Raw genomic sequence first — 18072 nt, forward strand, 5'->3', positions numbered from 1 at the left:
GACAGGGACAGGGAAGAGCTCGCTGTTCCCTCACGGAGCGGGATGAGAGATGAACGGGACAGGGAAGAGCTCGCTGTTCCCTCACGGAGCGGGATGAGAGATGAACGGGACAGGGAGGAGCTCGCTGTTCCCTCACGGAGCGGGATGAGGAATGCAGAGGACGGCGAAAACCTCGCTATTCCCTCAGGGAGAAGGGTGATGGATGAACGGGACGGGGAAGAGCTCGCTGCTCCCTCACGGAGCGGGATGAGGGATGCAGAGGAGAGCAAGCAGGTCCCGGACGGCTCAGACGAGAGGGGCAGCTCGGGTCCGTCCCCCTGGCGGGGCGGTGCCGCGGCGGCCGCGCCCCCGCGCGTGACGCGCGTCCGCCGGGAAGCGCTTCCTGCCCGTCACTTCCCCCGCTGCTGCCGCCACCGCCGCCGCTCCCGCCAGGCCGCCGGACTCGTGCCCCTGCCCAGGCCCCTGCTGCCGCCGCCATGGCCATGAGGCAGACCCCGCTCACCTGCTCGGGCCACACGCGGCCCGTGGTGGACCTGGCCTTCAGCGGCGTCACCCCCTACGGATATTTCCTCATCAGCGCCTGCAAGGGTGAGCGGGACGGGCCGCTTTGTTCGGGATCCCCCGCCCCGGGGGTGGGCGCGGGGCAGCCCCGCCGCTCGTAGGCCGCGCATCGCCGTGCCGAGGGGTGGCGGTGGGGCGGAGGGGGCTCGGGGGGTGTGCTGGCCACTCGGGGTGGTGACACCGCCTCGGTGTGCTCTGGAATGACGAAGGGAGCGGACAGCCGGCTTTCTCTCCTGGTGCTTCATTGCCGGGTTAGCCGGGGGGTGTCGGAGCCCGCATGCTGCCGGTGGGATCCCGGCTGCTGAGGGGTGGGAGGTCTCCAGAGTGGTTTGTTTGTAAAAGTTCCTATTTCCATCGCCTGTGCACATGGGCTGTGGATTTGAAGCGAGCTCCGGTTTGACCCTGGCAGCTGCCTTGCCCTGCTGGACACGGCATGATGAGAGCTCTTTGCTCACTGTGGGAATAGCGTTTTATCTTTGTGCATGTATGTTTTAATCTTTTGCATGCATAAGTTTTTAAAGGGCATTCTTTCTCTGCCTTGAAGTGCTTCCAGTTCAGCTCTACATCTTGTGTGAATAACTCTTTGATAGCCTTCCAGAAAAAGCTGATGATAGGAAAGGCTTTCTATTACTGCTTCATTTTTGTATCGCTCTGTGTTTTAATCATATCTCACTGTAACCATGAGACTTGTTTCGACATACTGATGACTTCACAATATTGTTCAAAAGTAAGAAATAAAGAGCAAACAAAATCTGTCTTAGCTGAAGAAAACTTTAGTAAAAATAAAACCTAAGTGAAATGTTCCTTTATACCTTCCTTCTATCTTAAGACAACGTTACAGACTTTTACCAGGAAACTTTTGTCTCATTTGCAGTAGCATTTGAGTGTTGGTACAGTTTAGATGCATACAGTAAGTACAGCTGCACATCTAAACTCATCTAAACTGCTGAACCCCTCTGCAAAGAGTGCCTTTTTAAAGTATGGGGTATTTCCACATGCTGCTGCAAGGGAATATTCTTTCTTTTAAAAAACTGCTGCCTTCTTTTACCATGTTACCTGACTACTGGTTTTGTTTCTGTGAAGATGGCAAGCCCATGCTGCGCCAGGGGGACACGGGCGACTGGATTGGCACATTTCTGGGTCACAAAGGGGCTGTTTGGGGTGCCACCCTGAACACAGATGCCACCAAAGCAGCTACAGCAGCAGCAGATTTCACAGCGTAAGTGATGGACTGGCATCATGGTCTGTGTTTTGATTTTATTCTGTAGCTCTTTGGTGACAGCTGTACTAAATTACTGATTGATTTGTTTCTCTTTAGTAACTGTTAGCTTAATTTTGGGTAGCCAATTAAAACCTAGATTTTTACCTTCTTGAAAGTAGCTGCAGTTAATTGTGTCATGATGAACAACTAGGATTGCTTCTTGATGTGCCTAATTATACTGGTTTACTTAACTTTTCTGTGCAGCTCTAATCTCTGGCACTGTAGTTATAGCAGAGTTGAGAGGGGGATTTTTATTTTTCATCTAGCAGTTATCCTCTTTTCATTACATGAATCTTCTAGTGAATTAGTTCTTCCATGGTTTTTGTTGATTGTGCTGTTTACAGTATTAGTGAATATTTTGCAAGTTGAATCTTGTTAGTAGAGGGCAAATTTTATTAATGAAATTGCAGAGAGGAGCCACCTTTATCTTCAAACTGAAATGTAAATTAGTTTGCATGGTCCTGAAGATCATAAAGGAAAGTGGTGGGATAGTCTAAAAAAAATTCTAGTATAAATATATGAAATATTATTCATGAATAACTAGATTATAACTTATAAGAATGTAGCACTTAGGATAAAATGATGTGATGGCATCAGGAAAGATTGCTTACAAATTCATCTGACTATCCAGGCTGATTTGTGCTGGTGCTTCTAAAATATGAATATTTCCTCTTGCTGTTTAGCAAAGTGTGGGATGCTGTGTCAGGCGATGAACTAATCACACTGGCTCACAAACACATTGTCAAAAGTGTGGATTTTACACAGGTATGAGAAACCTTTATACCTTATTCACCAGGGAAATAAGCTCTTGAGTATGTTTTGCTATTATTTACTTTTTTGCTTTTTTGTGGTAAATCTTAACAAGTAAATAATCTAAAATACTGCTGCTGTTTTTAGGATTGTAGGGTTAATGTAACAAGTGTGTTAGAGGCTGTCTGAGAGAAAAAGCTGTGATTTTAACTCACAGACAAAGGCTGTATTTTGATTCAAACTAGAGTTGACTCTCTATAACTTCTGTTTCAGGATAGCAATTATCTGTTAACAGGTGGACAGGATAAGCTCTTGCGTATCTACGACTTGAGCAAGCCAGAAGCAGGTGAGTCTGCTTTTAATGCTGACTCCTGGGGGCTTTTTTGAGTTAAATAAAACTTCTGAAATGAAGGGGCTGCTTTCTGCTATGAATCACTAAGAACAGTGTTGAGGGTTGTTTTACTAATGTAATGTCTATGAGCTTTTGGTATGTAAGGGTCCCAGAATTGCTTGGGTTGGAGATCACCTGGTTCCAAACCCTCTTCTATGGACTGATTAAGGCCCTGTCCAACCTGCTCTTGCACGCTTCCAGGAATGAGACATCAAGCAGAGCATGCTTCAGTTCAGTGTAGACAGCTAGAAATTTGACTAATTAATTAAAATTCAGTAATCTGAGAGAAAAAGCAGCTCTACATATTTAAGTGTGTTTAAATTCATGTTGATACTGACATCACCAATACTGATGGTGGATAGGAAGCCAGAGAGCATTGATGTTCACCTAGTGAAGTTTTTGAGAGCTAGCCAATCAGATACCCAGTTTGCATTTATCCTGCTCCTGGAATAAGACCTACAAATAAAGACCTAAGTGCTTGAAGTAATTCTACAGTCTCTAGTAGAGGGAAATCTGTGTAGCTTAAGGAAGTCCTCAAACTCCTGCATGACATGATTTCATTTTATTACATGTATTAAAATATTTGGCTTTCTTTTAAGAACCTGATGTTGTCAGTGGACATACTTCTGGCATTAAAAAGGCCTTGTGGAGCAGTGATGACAAACAGATTCTTTCAGCTGATGATAAAACTGTCCGGTAAGAGCAGTAACTTTGAGTTTTCTGTATTGTCATGCTCTATGTGAGCATAAATTTATGTTAGATATGAGTAACACAAGTTACCTGATCCTAGGTTATTGTAGCTGCATGCCTGATACAGCTCTGTTCTGCTGTCAGAGATCATTTTGGTAATAGTTCTAATTTCTCCTTAAATGTGTGCTCCTCATAGATGTGCTCTCCCTGATAAGAGGAGGTGGTCTTCGAGAACTGCATAAAATAAATTTATGCCTTTTGTAATCCTGAAGATGAATTTATAGATGAGGTCTCTTGCATACACAACGTCCTGAGCTATTGCTGCTTTGTCTTCTTCAGTTTCCAAGTGTTAAAGATAGGCAAGAGCCTAGTCCTGTTTGTTTTCCTCCAGATTGTAGGAATAGAAGTGCAGCAGTCAGCTAATGAATAAAGATTTTTATTTGTCATAGCAGCACAGTTTAATTTCTTCTTAGATACTTCTTGCACTGCTAGATATAAAACTTTATATCCTCAATGAACCTCTGTAAATTGAGATTAGTACCTTTTTGTCTTTTGAAGTAAAAAGACAGACTAGAATCTTCAAGCCTTACTTCAAGGTCTGTTGCTTAGAAGACTTAAATCAAGATTTTTAATCTCCAGGAGAATCACTGAGTAGTTAAATGGTGTGTATTTACCATTGAATGTTGTGGCATTAAGCTGCAAAGGTAAAAGTATTTTAAAAAAGGGAATGTGTCTTAAGCCTGGCCTAGGTGAGATAAAGCCACTGAGAATCTGAAGTACCAGTGCCTGTGTTGATGCAGGTCTTGCCATGGATTTGAGGTGGAAATTGTTTGATTTGCAGAAGTCTGAGAGTCTTTTTTCCCCTTTTTGTTTCCTTTTAAGCCTCTGGGACCGGAGTACCATGACTGAGGTGAAGTCACTAAATGTGGCAATGTCAGTGAGCAGCATGGAGTATGTTCCAGAAGGACAGATACTGGTGATAACCTATGGGAAGACTATTGCTTTTCATAGTGCAGAAACGTGAGTCCACAACTCCCAGTTTTCACAGGTGGAATCATGGGCTTCTTGTAGGTAAAAACTGGCTGTACAAGGCCAGAGTCACCAAGCTGTCAAAACTGGCATCTCTATGATGTTCCAAGAAAGGAGGTTACATGCTTAAATGTATTCCAGAAGGTAGTTCTGTATGTGTGAGCTTTTGTTTTGTTTATTCTAAACTCATTTCTAACTTGACAAGCATGATTTGCAAGTATCAAAACTTGTTTCAGAATCTCTGTGGGGTTGTATTTTATTTCTGGGAAAAGCAATTGAGATTAGTAGAATCCAGTTTTTTTGCTGTCAGGATTTTTTTTTTTTTTTTTTTAATAGAACTTTGTTAACAAACTTTTCTCCCTCAGTCTAGAGCAAATTAAATCATTTGAGGCACCTGCTACAATCAATTCTGCATCTCTTCACCCTGCGAAAGAATGTTTGGTTGCAGGTGGTGAAGATTTTAAACTCTATAAATATGACTATAATACAGGAGAAGAATTAGGTATGTTTGTCTCCTATAATCATAAAGGAGTTCTGAAATAGCTATTAATAAAATAATGACCAGTAAATGAAACTGTTGTACTCAAATGAGGTCTTAGTATAGCATGCTGTGCAAGAGGATGGTAAAAAGGTATAATCACTTAAACATTTTTTCTATCTCAGTATACCTAATATTCTAGAATTAATTAAAACTCCCATTCAATAATTCTGCACCTATTAAAAAAAAATCTTATTCTGTATTGCTACAATAGCTGTATGCTAAATTGTCATACTGTTCATTAGATATGTCAGTTACAAGATTTTATGAAAAATATGATGTGTTGGCCAAATTTGTTACGTTAAAAGCATATTTGCTTACTGATCCTATCTTCATTTAAAATTGTTTGTTTGTGGAAGAAGTGGTTGAAGGAACAGAGCATGTGTACCCCGTGCTGCTGGCTTGCTTTGCAGTTTTGTCTAGAATAACTAAGCACCTTTTTCTTTGCAGTTAATGAAACATTAATATCTTCATTAATTATTAAATGCCTAAAGTAGCCATTGCTGATGCACCCATTCATGGAAACTGTTTTGTATCAGAAACTGATCAGTTTGTACTTAAATTTCAGTTGTTGGCCGAAATTTGAAATTGACAGTGTTGACATGTTCCCTTCAGAATCTTATAAAGGGCACTTTGGTCCCATTCACTGCGTGAGATTTAGCCCCGATGGAGAGTTATATGCAAGTGGCTCTGAAGATGGAACACTAAGGCTGTGGCAGACAACAGTAGGGAAAACCTATGGCCTTTGGAAGTGTGTAGTTCCTGGTAAGTGTGAGCTGGGTCCTGGGGAAACTTGGCAACTCTGTGTGCACCTTTGAAGTGATGTCTACCATTAGTGGTAAACACTGAGTTTCATACAGTAACTCCTGTCTTCTGAGGGTTTCTGATCTACTCATCTGTTAGATTGAAGGATGTACTTTTGTAACTGTTGTGTAAGCAGTTAACATCACACCCATAAGCTTTTTGAATATAGACACTTTGTGGGTATTTAAGCTGAGAGCCTGATGTATTTTTATGTTAAAGAGTGAGAAATATGTGATACCACTTCTATAATTCTGAAAGAGACTCTAGCAGTGTGGATGGTAGTTTTATATTGTACTCTGGCTCTTTCAGTTGAGGAGAGGGAGGCAATAACTACATGTGGATATTCATTAATAGAATTGCTTGCTCAAGTGTTTCTCCTCAACACTGAATTACATGGAAATTATCTTTTTTTTAATTAAGGTGAGTGGGTGGAACTGAAGGTATTGACTATTTTTCTACTCTTTCTCTACAGAAGAGGAGAATGCAGAAGCAGCAAAAGCAAGGACTGCCCTTCCAGGAACCGCAGAGGAGGAAATAGGTAATGAACTAAACTGTCAGCTTCAACTGCCTCAGTGTTAAAAGATAGTCAAGATAATAGCATCTTCCTTAGTATGGAAGAAGTACTTTCCCTCAAGTGCTTTCTGTACTCTTTTTCAAAAGATCTTTGAATGCATTTGCCTGACATTGATTATGTGGTAAGTGTCAGACTGGAGCTGCGCAGGCAGAACAGATGGGGTAGAACAGCTGGATCAGATTGAATGGGGTAAACAAACTGAACTGGTCTCTTTAAGCAATCCCTGCAACATTTCTTTGCTTTCTATATCTAAAGTGAAATTAAATAACACCCTTTTTATTTAGTTGCAGAAGAGATTGCCTCTGAAAACTCAGATACAGTGTACAGCTCAACTCCTGAAGTGAAAGCCTGATTACTGCAGCTGTTACGTGACACGTGGACATGCGAGACTAAATCAAGTGAGCAGTGACAGACAGCAGCCTTCCAGAGTGCGCTCCCTCCGTGGGGCAAAGATGGGCAGTAATTGATGAGAATGCAGTGGAACTGGCTAGGTGTTGTCTGTAAGAGAACTGAGCATCCAAATAAAAACCCAAAAGACAAGTAGTAGAGTTCTGCTGGCTTTTTGGCATGACTGCCTACTGTCTTTTCAAAGAAGTGTGCAAGCCAAGATCCAGTCTCTCCAATCTCAATTAGACTCATTGTAGTGTGTTTTCATTATTACAAAGAAGAGATACAATGGCTTTTACCTTTTTTTTTTCTTGAAAGTTGGAAAAATTGGCTCTAGTTGAAAAGAAGGGATTATGTACTTTAAAGTATTTGGTTCGGGTTTTGTTTCATTGTATGCTGCTTCTGAATGTTTAACTGTTTTCAGTTGTCTAAATAAAAAGCCTCTCCAGACTTTTGAGCGTTGGGTTCATGAAATGGAAAAGCAACTGCATTAATCACGTAATCCTTGGCATCTTGGGTTTGTACTATACAGAGAGAAAGCAAAAGAATGTTTTAGTGTTGGTACAGAGGGTGGCAAGTTCTTTGATCTGTAAGCTTTGTATCTTTTTTTATTCTTTAAAGTTTGAATGTAAACATGAGTCTCTAAAAAGAAAAACATTGAAAATTCCTAAATTAAGCGTGCTGCCTGAAGTATTTGGTTGTACATGAAAATATCAGAGGCTGGCTGCAAATCTGTGTAAAGCTTGGGTTTAGTCCTCCAGACTGGATAAAAAAAGTTACTCTTTCAAGGTTACAAATCATATTTTCTTCATTAAAGAAAATAATTGCCATTCTTCCCCTTGTCATTTCCTTTAATATTATGCTGAAACTTTACATAATGCATTCTGTGTGGTAAGGAGAAAGATATATTTATTCACACACCTTTTTATTTTTTCATATTCATACTTATCCTTACTGTCCTGTTTTTGCAGACTATACCTATTTGCAATTACCTATTTGAATTTTATTCTAAAAACAAACAACTCTGATTTACAGCTAAATGGTTCAGTCTTGCTAATTCTGCTAAGGCTTTTGAGGACTCCATATCTAGTACTTGAGCATAATTTTATTTTAGAAATTGGATGTGTTTAAAATTAGGAACTTTGAACACCTTTCCCCATGGTGACGTTTCTTCTGTGCTGTGGGTTTTATTCCATATTTGCTGTAGGTTCTATAGAATTTCATAGAGAGGTCTGGAATAGAATCTCAGAATAGTTCAGCTGGGGAAAAAGAACCTTTAACATCAAGTTTAACTGTTAACCTAGTTGTTCCCAAGTTCACCAGAAAACCATGTTCCTCATTCTGCATTTACAGCTTGCACTGGGATGCATAAATATGAAACAGATAATAGTCATAGAAACCTGATACTTAGTAATGGCTACTAAAATACTGGAAAAAAAGAAAAAAAACCCCAGCAAAACTAAAGTATTGTTATGAACAAGTCTTTGAAAATTCACCAGTAAAGGATATCAGCAAAATCCAGATTTAATATTAAGCAACAGGACAACAAAGTTCATTGGCAAGATTCACTCTACTACTTACAGGACAGTTAAGGCATGCCAAGGAAAAACACGCAACAATAAAACCAAACAAAATCCTGGCAATCAAAACAGAAATTAACCGAGTATTGTTTAGAGAGATGTGCATGTGTGCTTAGGTGGCAGAAGGATAGTGAGGGTGTTGATAAAAAGAAATGAGTTTTTAGGCTTTACTAGCACTCAACAGTAATGTTAACTTCTACTTTAAACCTAACAATTGAACAGGAGCAGCACTTATGCCTACCTTAAAAATTTACTGTAAAAATTTAACAGAGGGAATAACACTTAACAGCATTTAACCTAATTTAGGATTTAACCTTACTTACAAGCCTAACTTAGACATCTAAGATAATAGTGTTTCATCCCAGACACAGCTAGGGTCTGCAGTTAGTTTGAAAGTGTGGGAACAGGGATGTTGTGCTGTTCAGGCAAGAAAAATAATTTCCAAGGCTGTTCCTAAAGAAAACAAGAGCTCTCTAGACAGCAGCAGTTCCTGGAAGCAGACAGTGTTTCTGATAAGCTCAAGAAGAGCTGAGCCCAGTGCTGTTTGTCAAGGCCAAGGCATCACAAGTATTTCTTAGATGACAGTGTGGCCTGGAAAAGGGAGAGTGAGGAGGATGCACTGCCACAAGTACTTGAAAGCTTGTAATTTTTGGACTGCTTAAGTACACAGTGCAAATGGTAGATATACTTCTAGAGTGCCTGCTGTCTTTGAAACCATTGCTTCTCAAAGTACACACGCAGTTTGGTATGGAAAAAGCAAAAAAGTGTCCTCAGGTTTCAGAGCTATGACTTTCCTGCTTTACCCGATGCTGTTGCGAGTTTGAGGTTTTTTTAAGTTGGAAACTCTTTCATCTAAACGTCAATATTAACAACGTGCATCATATTTTTCATGAGACTTTGTGGTTTTTTTTCCAGATCTGGAAAAAATGTGAAGGCTATGAAGTTTTCAGTGGCTTTGTTACCAGAATTTCATTCTACAGGTACCACTAGAAGTTTTACAGGTCGGCAGGTTTATTAACCCCGTGTGTACGTGTGACATCAGCTCAACACGAAGACACTGTCAGTGCCTTGACTCATCCCCGACAGCAGGCTCAGCCTTTCCAAAGGAACGGAATATCCCTGTACCTGCTGAGCAAAGGAACATCCCCGCAGTAGGGCGAGGTGCGGCTGCGAGCCCTGCCCGGCGCGGTCCCCACGTGGCGGCGGAGCTCCGCGCCCGGCCCGGCCCCGCCGCTTCCTGCCCGAGCGGGGCGGGCCCGGAGCCTGCCCGGAGCTCCGCCCGGCCGGGCCGCGGGGGCGGAGAGCGGGGCCATGGCCGGGCGGAACCCGGGCACCGAGCTGGGTAAGGGTTCGGCGGGGCCGGGCATCCCCGGTGGGCGCTGCGAGGTCCCGGGACGGGCGGGCGGAGCGGGGCTGTGGCGGCCTCCGGCTCCCCGCGCCCGGCCGAGCCTCCCCCCGGCGGCCGCGGGACCGCGTTCCTCTGAAAAGCCGAAATAGGAACTGCACTGGGGTTCTGTGCGTGTTCTGACACACTTACATCCCGTGACGGGGAGCCGGGAGGAGGCTTTGGGACTGCGGGTTAACCACGAGTTTCCGTGTCACGCTTGGCTTTGGCTTCAGGGTTCTGAGCAGGGTCAGAGGTCGTAGGACAGCTCTGACCCTTGGTCCTGTCACAAAGCTGGACCTACAGGGTCAGAAGTTGTAGGACACTCTGTATCCCTGATCCTGTCACAAAGCTGGACCTGCAGGGTTGGAGGTTGTAGGACAGCTCTGTATCCCTGATCCTGTCACAAAGCTGGACCTGAAGGGTCAGAGGTCGTAGGACAGCTCTGTATCCCTAATCCTGTCACAAAGCTGGACCTGCAGGGTCAGAGGTCGTAGGACAGCTCTGTATCCCTAATCCTGTCACAAAGCTGGACCTGCAGGGTCAGAAGTTGTAGGACAGCTCTGTATCCCTAATCCTGTCACAAAGCTGGACCTGCAGGGTTGGAGGTTGTAGGACAGCTCTGTATCCCTGATCCTGTCACAAAGCTGGACCTGCAGGGTCAGAGGTTTTAGGACAGCTCTGTATCCCTGGTCCTGTCACAAAGCTGGACCTGCAGGGTCAGAGGTTGTAGGACAGCTCTGTATCCCTGGTCCTGTTACAAAGCTGAACCTGGTTCTCCCCTGCACACCGTTCTGCTTCTCACGGGATTCTTCTCTTTCTCACCAAGAGATTAAAGCCACTTAATTTGGGCTCTGATTTGCAAACTCGAGACTCCGCCTCTTGTGATCGTTCTTGTTGCTCTCTCTCCGGGGAGTGGTAAGGATTTTCCAGGTGTTTGCAGCTGGTCTCTGGGTCTGAAAGGTGGCTGTGCCTGAGATAAGGTACAAAAAGACTTTCTCTGCCTTTTCCTGGCTGGAGCTGCCTTTCACCTCATTGCTGGGGAAGGGGAAAGTACTACAGCTTCCTCAGCAAAACCCAGCTGCAGCAGGGGGATGAATTGAAGCAGTGAGACTTCCTGCAGTCTGTCTCCAAGGTGGGATAATTTGGTCATTATGAGAAGGTGGACAGTGAGGTGGAGGAGACACAGGGGTGGCCTCATGGAGGAGGGGTAGCAAAGGCCAGCTGGTGTGGAACAGGTGGGTCTCAAAGCTGGCACAAGCAGAGTTCAGGAGATGGTGGTGTCACTGCCTGTCATGACAACAAGCACAGACACTTTTAAATTATTAGCCTGTGGATGGACAAGTGAGAGCTGTGTTTCCATTCACTGAAATTGTGGAAGTGTTGCAGCTTTCAAAAATGAGCTGTCTAATTGCTCTCTGATGTCCTGTACAGGGCTGCTTGTAGGGACAGGTGAGTTTCAACTGCAGCCATCCAAAGAGATGAAACAAACATTAATAATGTAGTTGACAAAACATTACTGTTAGGAAAAACAGCTAGCACAAAAGCCTGCAAATGCACTTCAGTTTCTTTAAACTAGAGGTGTGCCATGCTTTTTCTTAGTAAATTCAAGCTTAAAATTAGTTGATGCGTGGGGCATCCAGAAACTTGAAGTCAGCTCAGTTCTGATACTTGTTGCCATCCCTTCCCAGGGATCTTTGTTTAAATCAGTTGTGGTCAAAACGAGCTGGGTTAGATGTTCAGGGCAGGGGTAGGAAAGGCAATGGTGTGGCTGTCCCCATGTTTAAGTGGCAGCTTCTAGCATCTGCCTTATGCTGGCTGCTTTAAAGACAGAACTGCACCTGCCTGCCATTTGCTCTCCCACTAAATACATGTCTGAAATACAGCAGCATACTAAATGCAGCAGTTAACATATCTGAATGCTGTGCCTTAGCTGGTGCCTTCCCTTCCCTTTATCTTTCATGGCTGCTAGCAATACTCACTGCTTCTGTCACTTAGGCACTTCAGCCTTTGGAGGTTTTACAAGCCCCTGCCTGCAGCTTTAACTCTAATTCAGGTGATTTGCCCTGTTTCCCACACAGCTTTGTGCAGAATTAGAGTTTTCTAACAGGGACATCTAGTGGTAAAACGTATTTTACTTAAAAATATATTGTTTTTGTCCTTTTCTGTGTCTGCTGTTTTTGTGCTTGCTACATAATGTCATTATCAAAGCAGGAGGTCTCTGATGTTGCCCTTAGAGAATATCTATTTGTTTTCCACTGACAAGCCAAACTCTTCACAAATTAGGGCATGTAGTGCTTTCCTGGGTGATTAAAAAATAAAATACATTTTTGTAAAATTCCTTGATTCTTCCCTCCTTATCTCCTTCCCTCGTACCATCACTGTGCCTTAGTAGAAGAAGGTTTTTCCTTGGGATAAAGAACAGGTGCATGTTCCACGGATGAAAAGACCCTGATGTGCACAGTCAGAGGCTCACCAGCCTCAGGCACTGATACATTTGCCATCCAAGAGTGGTGCAAAGAAGCTGGACAAAGAGTTTTACAAGTTTTCCATTCCACAAGGGGTGTTTGTGTGCTGGGGTTCACCACAATGCCTGCAGGGGTGGGAATGAATCTGCCTCTCCTGCTCTGCTCTGCAGGGCCCTGGATTATAACAGCCCAGATGTTTAATGTTTTGTCATGCTTCAGAAAAGTATCAGATGCAGCTTTTAATGTCACTTCACAATGAAATAATGGAACATGTCAGTGAGTATCTGTTTTGGAAGTGCAAGCTGCTTTGGTTTAACTGTAGAGATGCAGACACCTGGGACCATCCCCTCTGCCCAGCACTTGGAATGTACATGGAATATTGGGTCCAGTTTCTCTTTCCTGTGGCATTCACATTCTCTGAAAAAATCCCTTTGCCCAAGGTTTTTCTCCTGAGAAGCTGAGAAGCCTCAGAGAAAAGGAAAACAATTCTTATCTCATTTGCTGCTCCTGTGTTGTGCTTATGTGGAATGTGTTTGGAGATTGTTTACCCACAGGTGATTGTTTCTTTGGTTTCTGCTGGGAGTTGTTTTCACTCTTTGGCCAATCAGGGCCAGGCTGTGTCAGGAATCTGGAAAGAGTCACAAGTTTTCATTATTATCTTTTTAACCTTCTGTCTGTATCCTTTCTGTATTCTCTAGTTTAGTATGGTATTCTTTAATACAATATACTATTTCATTTATTAGTATTATAAAGTAATAAATCAGCCTTCTGAGAACCTGGAGTCAGATTCATCACTCCTGCCTTTGTTGGGGCATTCCCAGCAAATACAATTCTTTCCAATAGGAAAGAAAGATGGATAAAACTGTCACAGCTTCAACAGAGGCACAGCACAATGGGGCTGGGGCTGGAGGGCTTGCCCTGGGAGGAAAGGCTGAAAGAGTTGGGCTGGTTTAGCCCAGGGAAATGAGGCAGAGGAGTTCATACTGGATATGAGAGAAGACTTGGGGCAGAACAGGCTGGTGCTGGGACAGGTTGGGCTCAGAGAGGCTGTGCAATCTCCATCCTTGGGGACTCTCAAAACCCACCTGGATAAAGCTCTCAGCAGCCTGGTCTGACATCAAAACTGCTGCTGCATAGCATAGGACACATGATCTTCAAAGGTCTTTCAACCTAAATTATTCTATGATTATATGTTTTATTACCTCTGTGTGTCTATATATGTATAGACTGAATATATATATATATATACACACACACATATATGTATGTATTCTGAGCAATGAGTAATTAATTGCAGTTGTTTTGCAATGTTCCTGGATTCTTAAAAAACCCCATTATCTATCTGTGTTGCTCAGACCTTCTAGCTGAAGGGCCAAAAATACATTCATTATATTTCAATTTATATATTTTTAATTATAGTTGGTATTTGTGAGCCATCTACGTGTGAGAGCTAGCCTGTTGGTAAGTGGCATTTAGATAATGAAGTGTTACATCCCTTTTCAAAACAGCATAATTCTGTTCTAATATATTAATAGCTGGATTTAGCCTGTACTGTGGCTCTGGTTCTTCACTGTTCTAACACCCTTTGAATCTGGTGGGTAATTTTAATCAAATTTGAAGGACAAGTAGATGTCTTGGAAATAAGTTAGTGCTGGGTGGAGTGACCAAATGAGTTCTTTGGTTGAGGGGAAGGCAGGTACAGATCAGAAATTACAAGAATTTACATTGCAACTGTTTTATTTTGGCCTTTATGCCAGTAAATGAGTCCTGTTTTGAAGGACCACATGGGTGTAAGGACCACAGCTGGGTTTTTGGGGTGAGGAGATGTCTCAAGAAGAGAGAGGGAGCAACAGGAGACTTGTGCCTGCAGGAAACCAGGTCCTGATGTTCTGCCTGTCACTTCCTGAGGAAAGGCTTGTTGGTGGTTCCCAAAGTGCTTTGGAGGAGGACACCATGGTCCATTCTGTGTGATCCATGGACAGCACTGTGGGATTTCACTGATGGCACAAGGCAGCAGAGCTGATTCCTAGCTCAGGGCTCATGCTTTGATGTATCTGGATGCTGATGACTTGGAGACTGGACTTCTGTCATATAAAGGGAGACCCACATGAAATTAAGGATCTCTTGGTCCATATCAAGTGTCTCTGTGGAAAAATAACTACAGCTTCTGTCTTGACAAAGCTGAAAAACCCCCAAATCTCCAAACAGCTTACGTGGTCAGACAGCTGTAACAAGACCTGATGCCAAAGCCTTTTCTCCCCTTTCAGAGGCTTTGCTCAGCTCTGTGTGACCAGCTGGGGTCAGCCTGTGTCCAGCTGAGCTCCTCCTTTCTCCAGGGAAGGTTCAGGACACAGTTTGAGTCTCTTCTCCCGAAATAACAGCTTTCATCACTTCCCTTCCCCGTTTCATCGTGTGCTCATGGTAAGAGCAGGAGCACACATGCTGTCTCTGGCACACAAAATGAAATAACCACTTGAGGGGGGCAGCTCCTTTTGGGAACAGTGCTGCCTTAAAATGCTTGTGAAACTATTGCCTCAGGCGTTCTTGTGCTTTCTGTTTCGCCATCTGAAGGGATGCCATCAACACATTTTTTTTTAAAGCTTCTGTAAGGCTTAGCCTGTTTTATGAGGAATGTGTTAGGAAGCTTAGATATTTATGTAATTATCCTAATGAAGTGGGTTTATTTATTGTTTTCTGAGGAAATGCTCGGTATTTTTGGATTCGTGTTCTTCAAAGAGAGGAGATGAATTTCCTGTTAAGGAATTGAATATGATTTTTTTCAGATGTCTTCAGAGAAAAAAGTAAACTAGAAGAGTGATTACAGAATATTGGCTAATTAGCTGTAGTGTAACTGCTTTAATTACTTTTATCCCTGAAGCCACATGACTGTGCAGATGACTAGCAGATGACTTATTTAAAAAAAAAAAAAAGACATGTTCACACTGCAAGGTTAATGAGCCTAATTAAATATAGTTTTCCTTAGCCAGATACTAAATCATAAAGCTTGGGGGAGTAAGGGAGGGGGAGAATCCAAAGGCAGTCAGTTCTATTTCAAAAAATGGTTTTATTCTGATATTTAATGAAAAAAAAAAGAGTAAAGCTGGAATTGTGAGGGTTTTTCTGAATAAAGGCACTTAGATCTAAAGATTTGATGAGACCTCACATGGCAAACTTTGAAAGTCTATTTAGAGGCAATTATGCTGGGACATATTTGTTTTCACTTACCCATTGCTTTAATTAATGTAGGAATGGGCTTGAATAAAAGGTCTGTGTTATATGGAAGTCTCCATCTGCTGCTGCACATTACCAGAACCTTTGTCCTTCCTTGCCGTGCCATTTTTATTGCACCATTTTATTTCCTGTAGTAAGAGCTGCATGATGTCTCACATTAATTTGTACAGAAAGGATGGTGTTCTGATTTTTTGTTAAATTATTCCTTTTTTTTTTTTTTAATTTTCTACCTGTGCTGTGCACTGTGGTTTGAGTCCCCACACTTAAAAAAAAAAATACTTGGAGATCCACATTCTGTGGTCTTTCAGGGACTCTTGCATCCCCTGCACAAAAATTAGATATTAGACATTAGTGAGTTGCCATGGGTACTTTTGAGAGCAGAGGGGAAAATGTGTCAGACAGTAAAAAGGGCTTAAACCAATGGATTTTGTCCTATTTGCAAAAAGCATGCAGTCAGCTATTGCTGGTCAGCTGCTATTTGGTGGCTTTCACAGGTGACTTTGGGCACAGCAAGAACAGCAGCTTATTTCCACTTCCACTCTCCTTCCACACCTTTTCTCTTTTTCCTTTTTTGACTTTATAGTTGATTGTTTCCTTTAAGCTGATCTAGTGTGCAGGGCTCTAACATCTTAAAAGGATTGCTTAGACCTGAGTCAGGTTGGGTAGGTACAACAGCTTTATCAAACTGAATCCTCTACAAACAATAGCTAATGAAGAATTAACCTACTCATGGGTGAAATTTCTGTTCTTTCATATAAATTTTCATCTCAAACTTGAATTTTCCTTGACTGACTGGACACTGTCTTCATATTCTCCCAAATAATTGTTTTTATAAATCACTAGTTGGTTTTTTTGGCTGTTTCAAAAGTGTAGAAAGAATAGGTTAGAGCAGACCAGCTGAAAGGATCCTTGTTAGAGAGAGAGAAGCTGAGTTCCTCATCTAAACTGCTTCCTTTGGTTTTATCACATTTTCCAAAGGGGCTGAAAGGTCACTGTGCACCCAGGAGGGTTCAAAAGTTATTATAATAAATGGGATTATGATTAAATGGTGCTACCTCAGCACTTGGCACAGGTAGCAGAAGAATCATAACACAGAGTTTGTGTGTCCCTCCTCTATATATTGATTTATGTGTGGTTTCCTCCCCCATGGATTTTATCAAATATATCCTGATAAGCAAAAAAGGAAGAAAGTTGTAGCCAAGGCTTTTTTAGCACTTTTTTCTACAAGTCAGCTGAGCTGAGCCCCTTGTTTTGGGGGCAGAATGGATAAACCTGTGGCTCTGAAATTGGAAAGAATAACAAGGGTTTGTTGTTTGACTTGCTTGCAACTTTCCAAGCTCCCTCTTTTCCTTGTTGCCATGCAGTGAGTCTAATGCTAAAAAAAAAAAAAACTCCATAAATCCAATCTTATAAAAACCAAAAAATCCATAAATTCTTTAGGATCCCTTTGATTTATTTGTTCTGCTTTTAGCTAACACTTTGTGGGTACCACTCACTAATAGCCTGAATGTGGTAATAGGACAGTGGTAGCACAGTAACTTATGCTAAAAACAAGATTTTCTTCAGCTGTTTCATGTTGTCCTGCATTTCCTCTGAGTCATCTTTATCCTAAATTGGTTTTTTTAAGTCTAGGAAAAGCTTTTATTTACACATACTTTGGCTAGTACATTAGTTTTCTACAATTTTTTTGGCTATTAAAGCTATTCAGTAGGAAGAAAAAAAAAAGAAGTATAAGATTTCAGTACAAAATTAGTGATTTTGTCTACCAGCTTTTTTTTTTTTTTTTAAGTTTTAAACCTTTTTCTTAATCAATATGCTTGAGGGAAATGCAATTTACTACTGTAGTAAAGAAGATTCATAGAGTGACATGCTCTTAATAAATTCAGTCACCCAGAATTATTATCTCTTAGTACCTGTCTATGCCCATGTCCATATTCTGCCCTTAACTGGGGATGATATTTGATGATTGATGGTGGTGATTGGCTGATGATTGGTGGTTAATGATTGTTGATGTTATTTTCAGAGTGTTTGCATGGAATGCTTGTGAAGAATTATTTACATTTTGGGATGTGAGAGATTCTAAAGATGCTCCAGTTTCTTTTACCTGTGTACTCTCATGAGCAGCCTGTGTTTGATAATATTAAAAATTACACTCTGGATTTACCATACTAAGCAGAAATTTAAAGATTCAAGAGCCTGAACCCTCAGCTCTCCTTTTCAGCCAGTTACCCTTTGTTAAGAAGTGGCCAATATTTGCTTCTTCTGGCTTTAGACACTCCAGACAGTTTCATTATTTTAGTACATGCTGTGCATCTGCTGCTCTTTGGGAATTCTGGAATCTAGAAATAAGCCATCAAGCAATGGCAGAAGGTCATTTTGTAGGGGTTTGGTTTTTTTTTTTTTCATGCTACATGTATAATAACT

At 42.0% G+C, this 18072-nt stretch overlaps 2 protein-coding genes across 2 annotated transcripts in view; both read left to right on the plus strand.

Annotated features, from left to right (window-relative positions):
* The first annotated feature begins 385 nt into the window (after positions 1-385).
* On the plus strand, positions 386-7435 carry STRAP (serine/threonine kinase receptor associated protein). Its single transcript, XM_009095156.4, has 10 exons — positions 386-588; positions 1645-1780; positions 2506-2587; positions 2846-2918; positions 3563-3659; positions 4536-4673; positions 5048-5184; positions 5836-5985; positions 6497-6562; positions 6883-7435. Exons 1-10 carry the CDS (start codon positions 477-479, stop codon positions 6948-6950), a joined length of 1059 nt encoding a protein of 352 aa, XP_009093404.1. The 5' UTR covers positions 386-476; the 3' UTR covers positions 6951-7435.
* A 2392-nt stretch (positions 7436-9827) lies between these two features.
* DERA (deoxyribose-phosphate aldolase) overlaps positions 9828-18072 on the plus strand; it is a 49510-nt gene continuing 41265 nt past the window's right edge. Inside the window, exon 1 of the mRNA XM_050969942.1 lies at positions 9828-9907. Within this exon, the coding sequence (XP_050825899.1) occupies positions 9877-9907 (31 nt within the window). The 5' untranslated portion in view covers positions 9828-9876. The remainder of the gene's footprint in view (positions 9908-18072) is intronic.

Source organism: Serinus canaria, chromosome 1A (genome assembly GCF_022539315.1).
Source record: "Serinus canaria isolate serCan28SL12 chromosome 1A, serCan2020, whole genome shotgun sequence".
In the NCBI taxonomy this organism is placed as follows: Eukaryota; Metazoa; Chordata; class Aves; order Passeriformes; family Fringillidae; genus Serinus; species Serinus canaria.

Bases quoted from the DNA above. Each gene is read 5' to 3' on its own strand.
- STRAP (XM_009095156.4), top strand. From the start codon at position 477: ATGGCCATGAGGCAGACCCCGCTCACCTGCTCGGGCCACACGCGGCCC. The intron at 3,660-4,535 runs GTAAGAGCAGTA...TTTCCTTTTAAG, and splicing joins GCTGATGATAAAACTGTCCG to CCTCTGGGACCGGAGTACCA. The intron at 5,185-5,835 runs GTATGTTTGTCT...TGTTCCCTTCAG, and splicing joins TAATACAGGAGAAGAATTAG to AATCTTATAAAGGGCACTTT.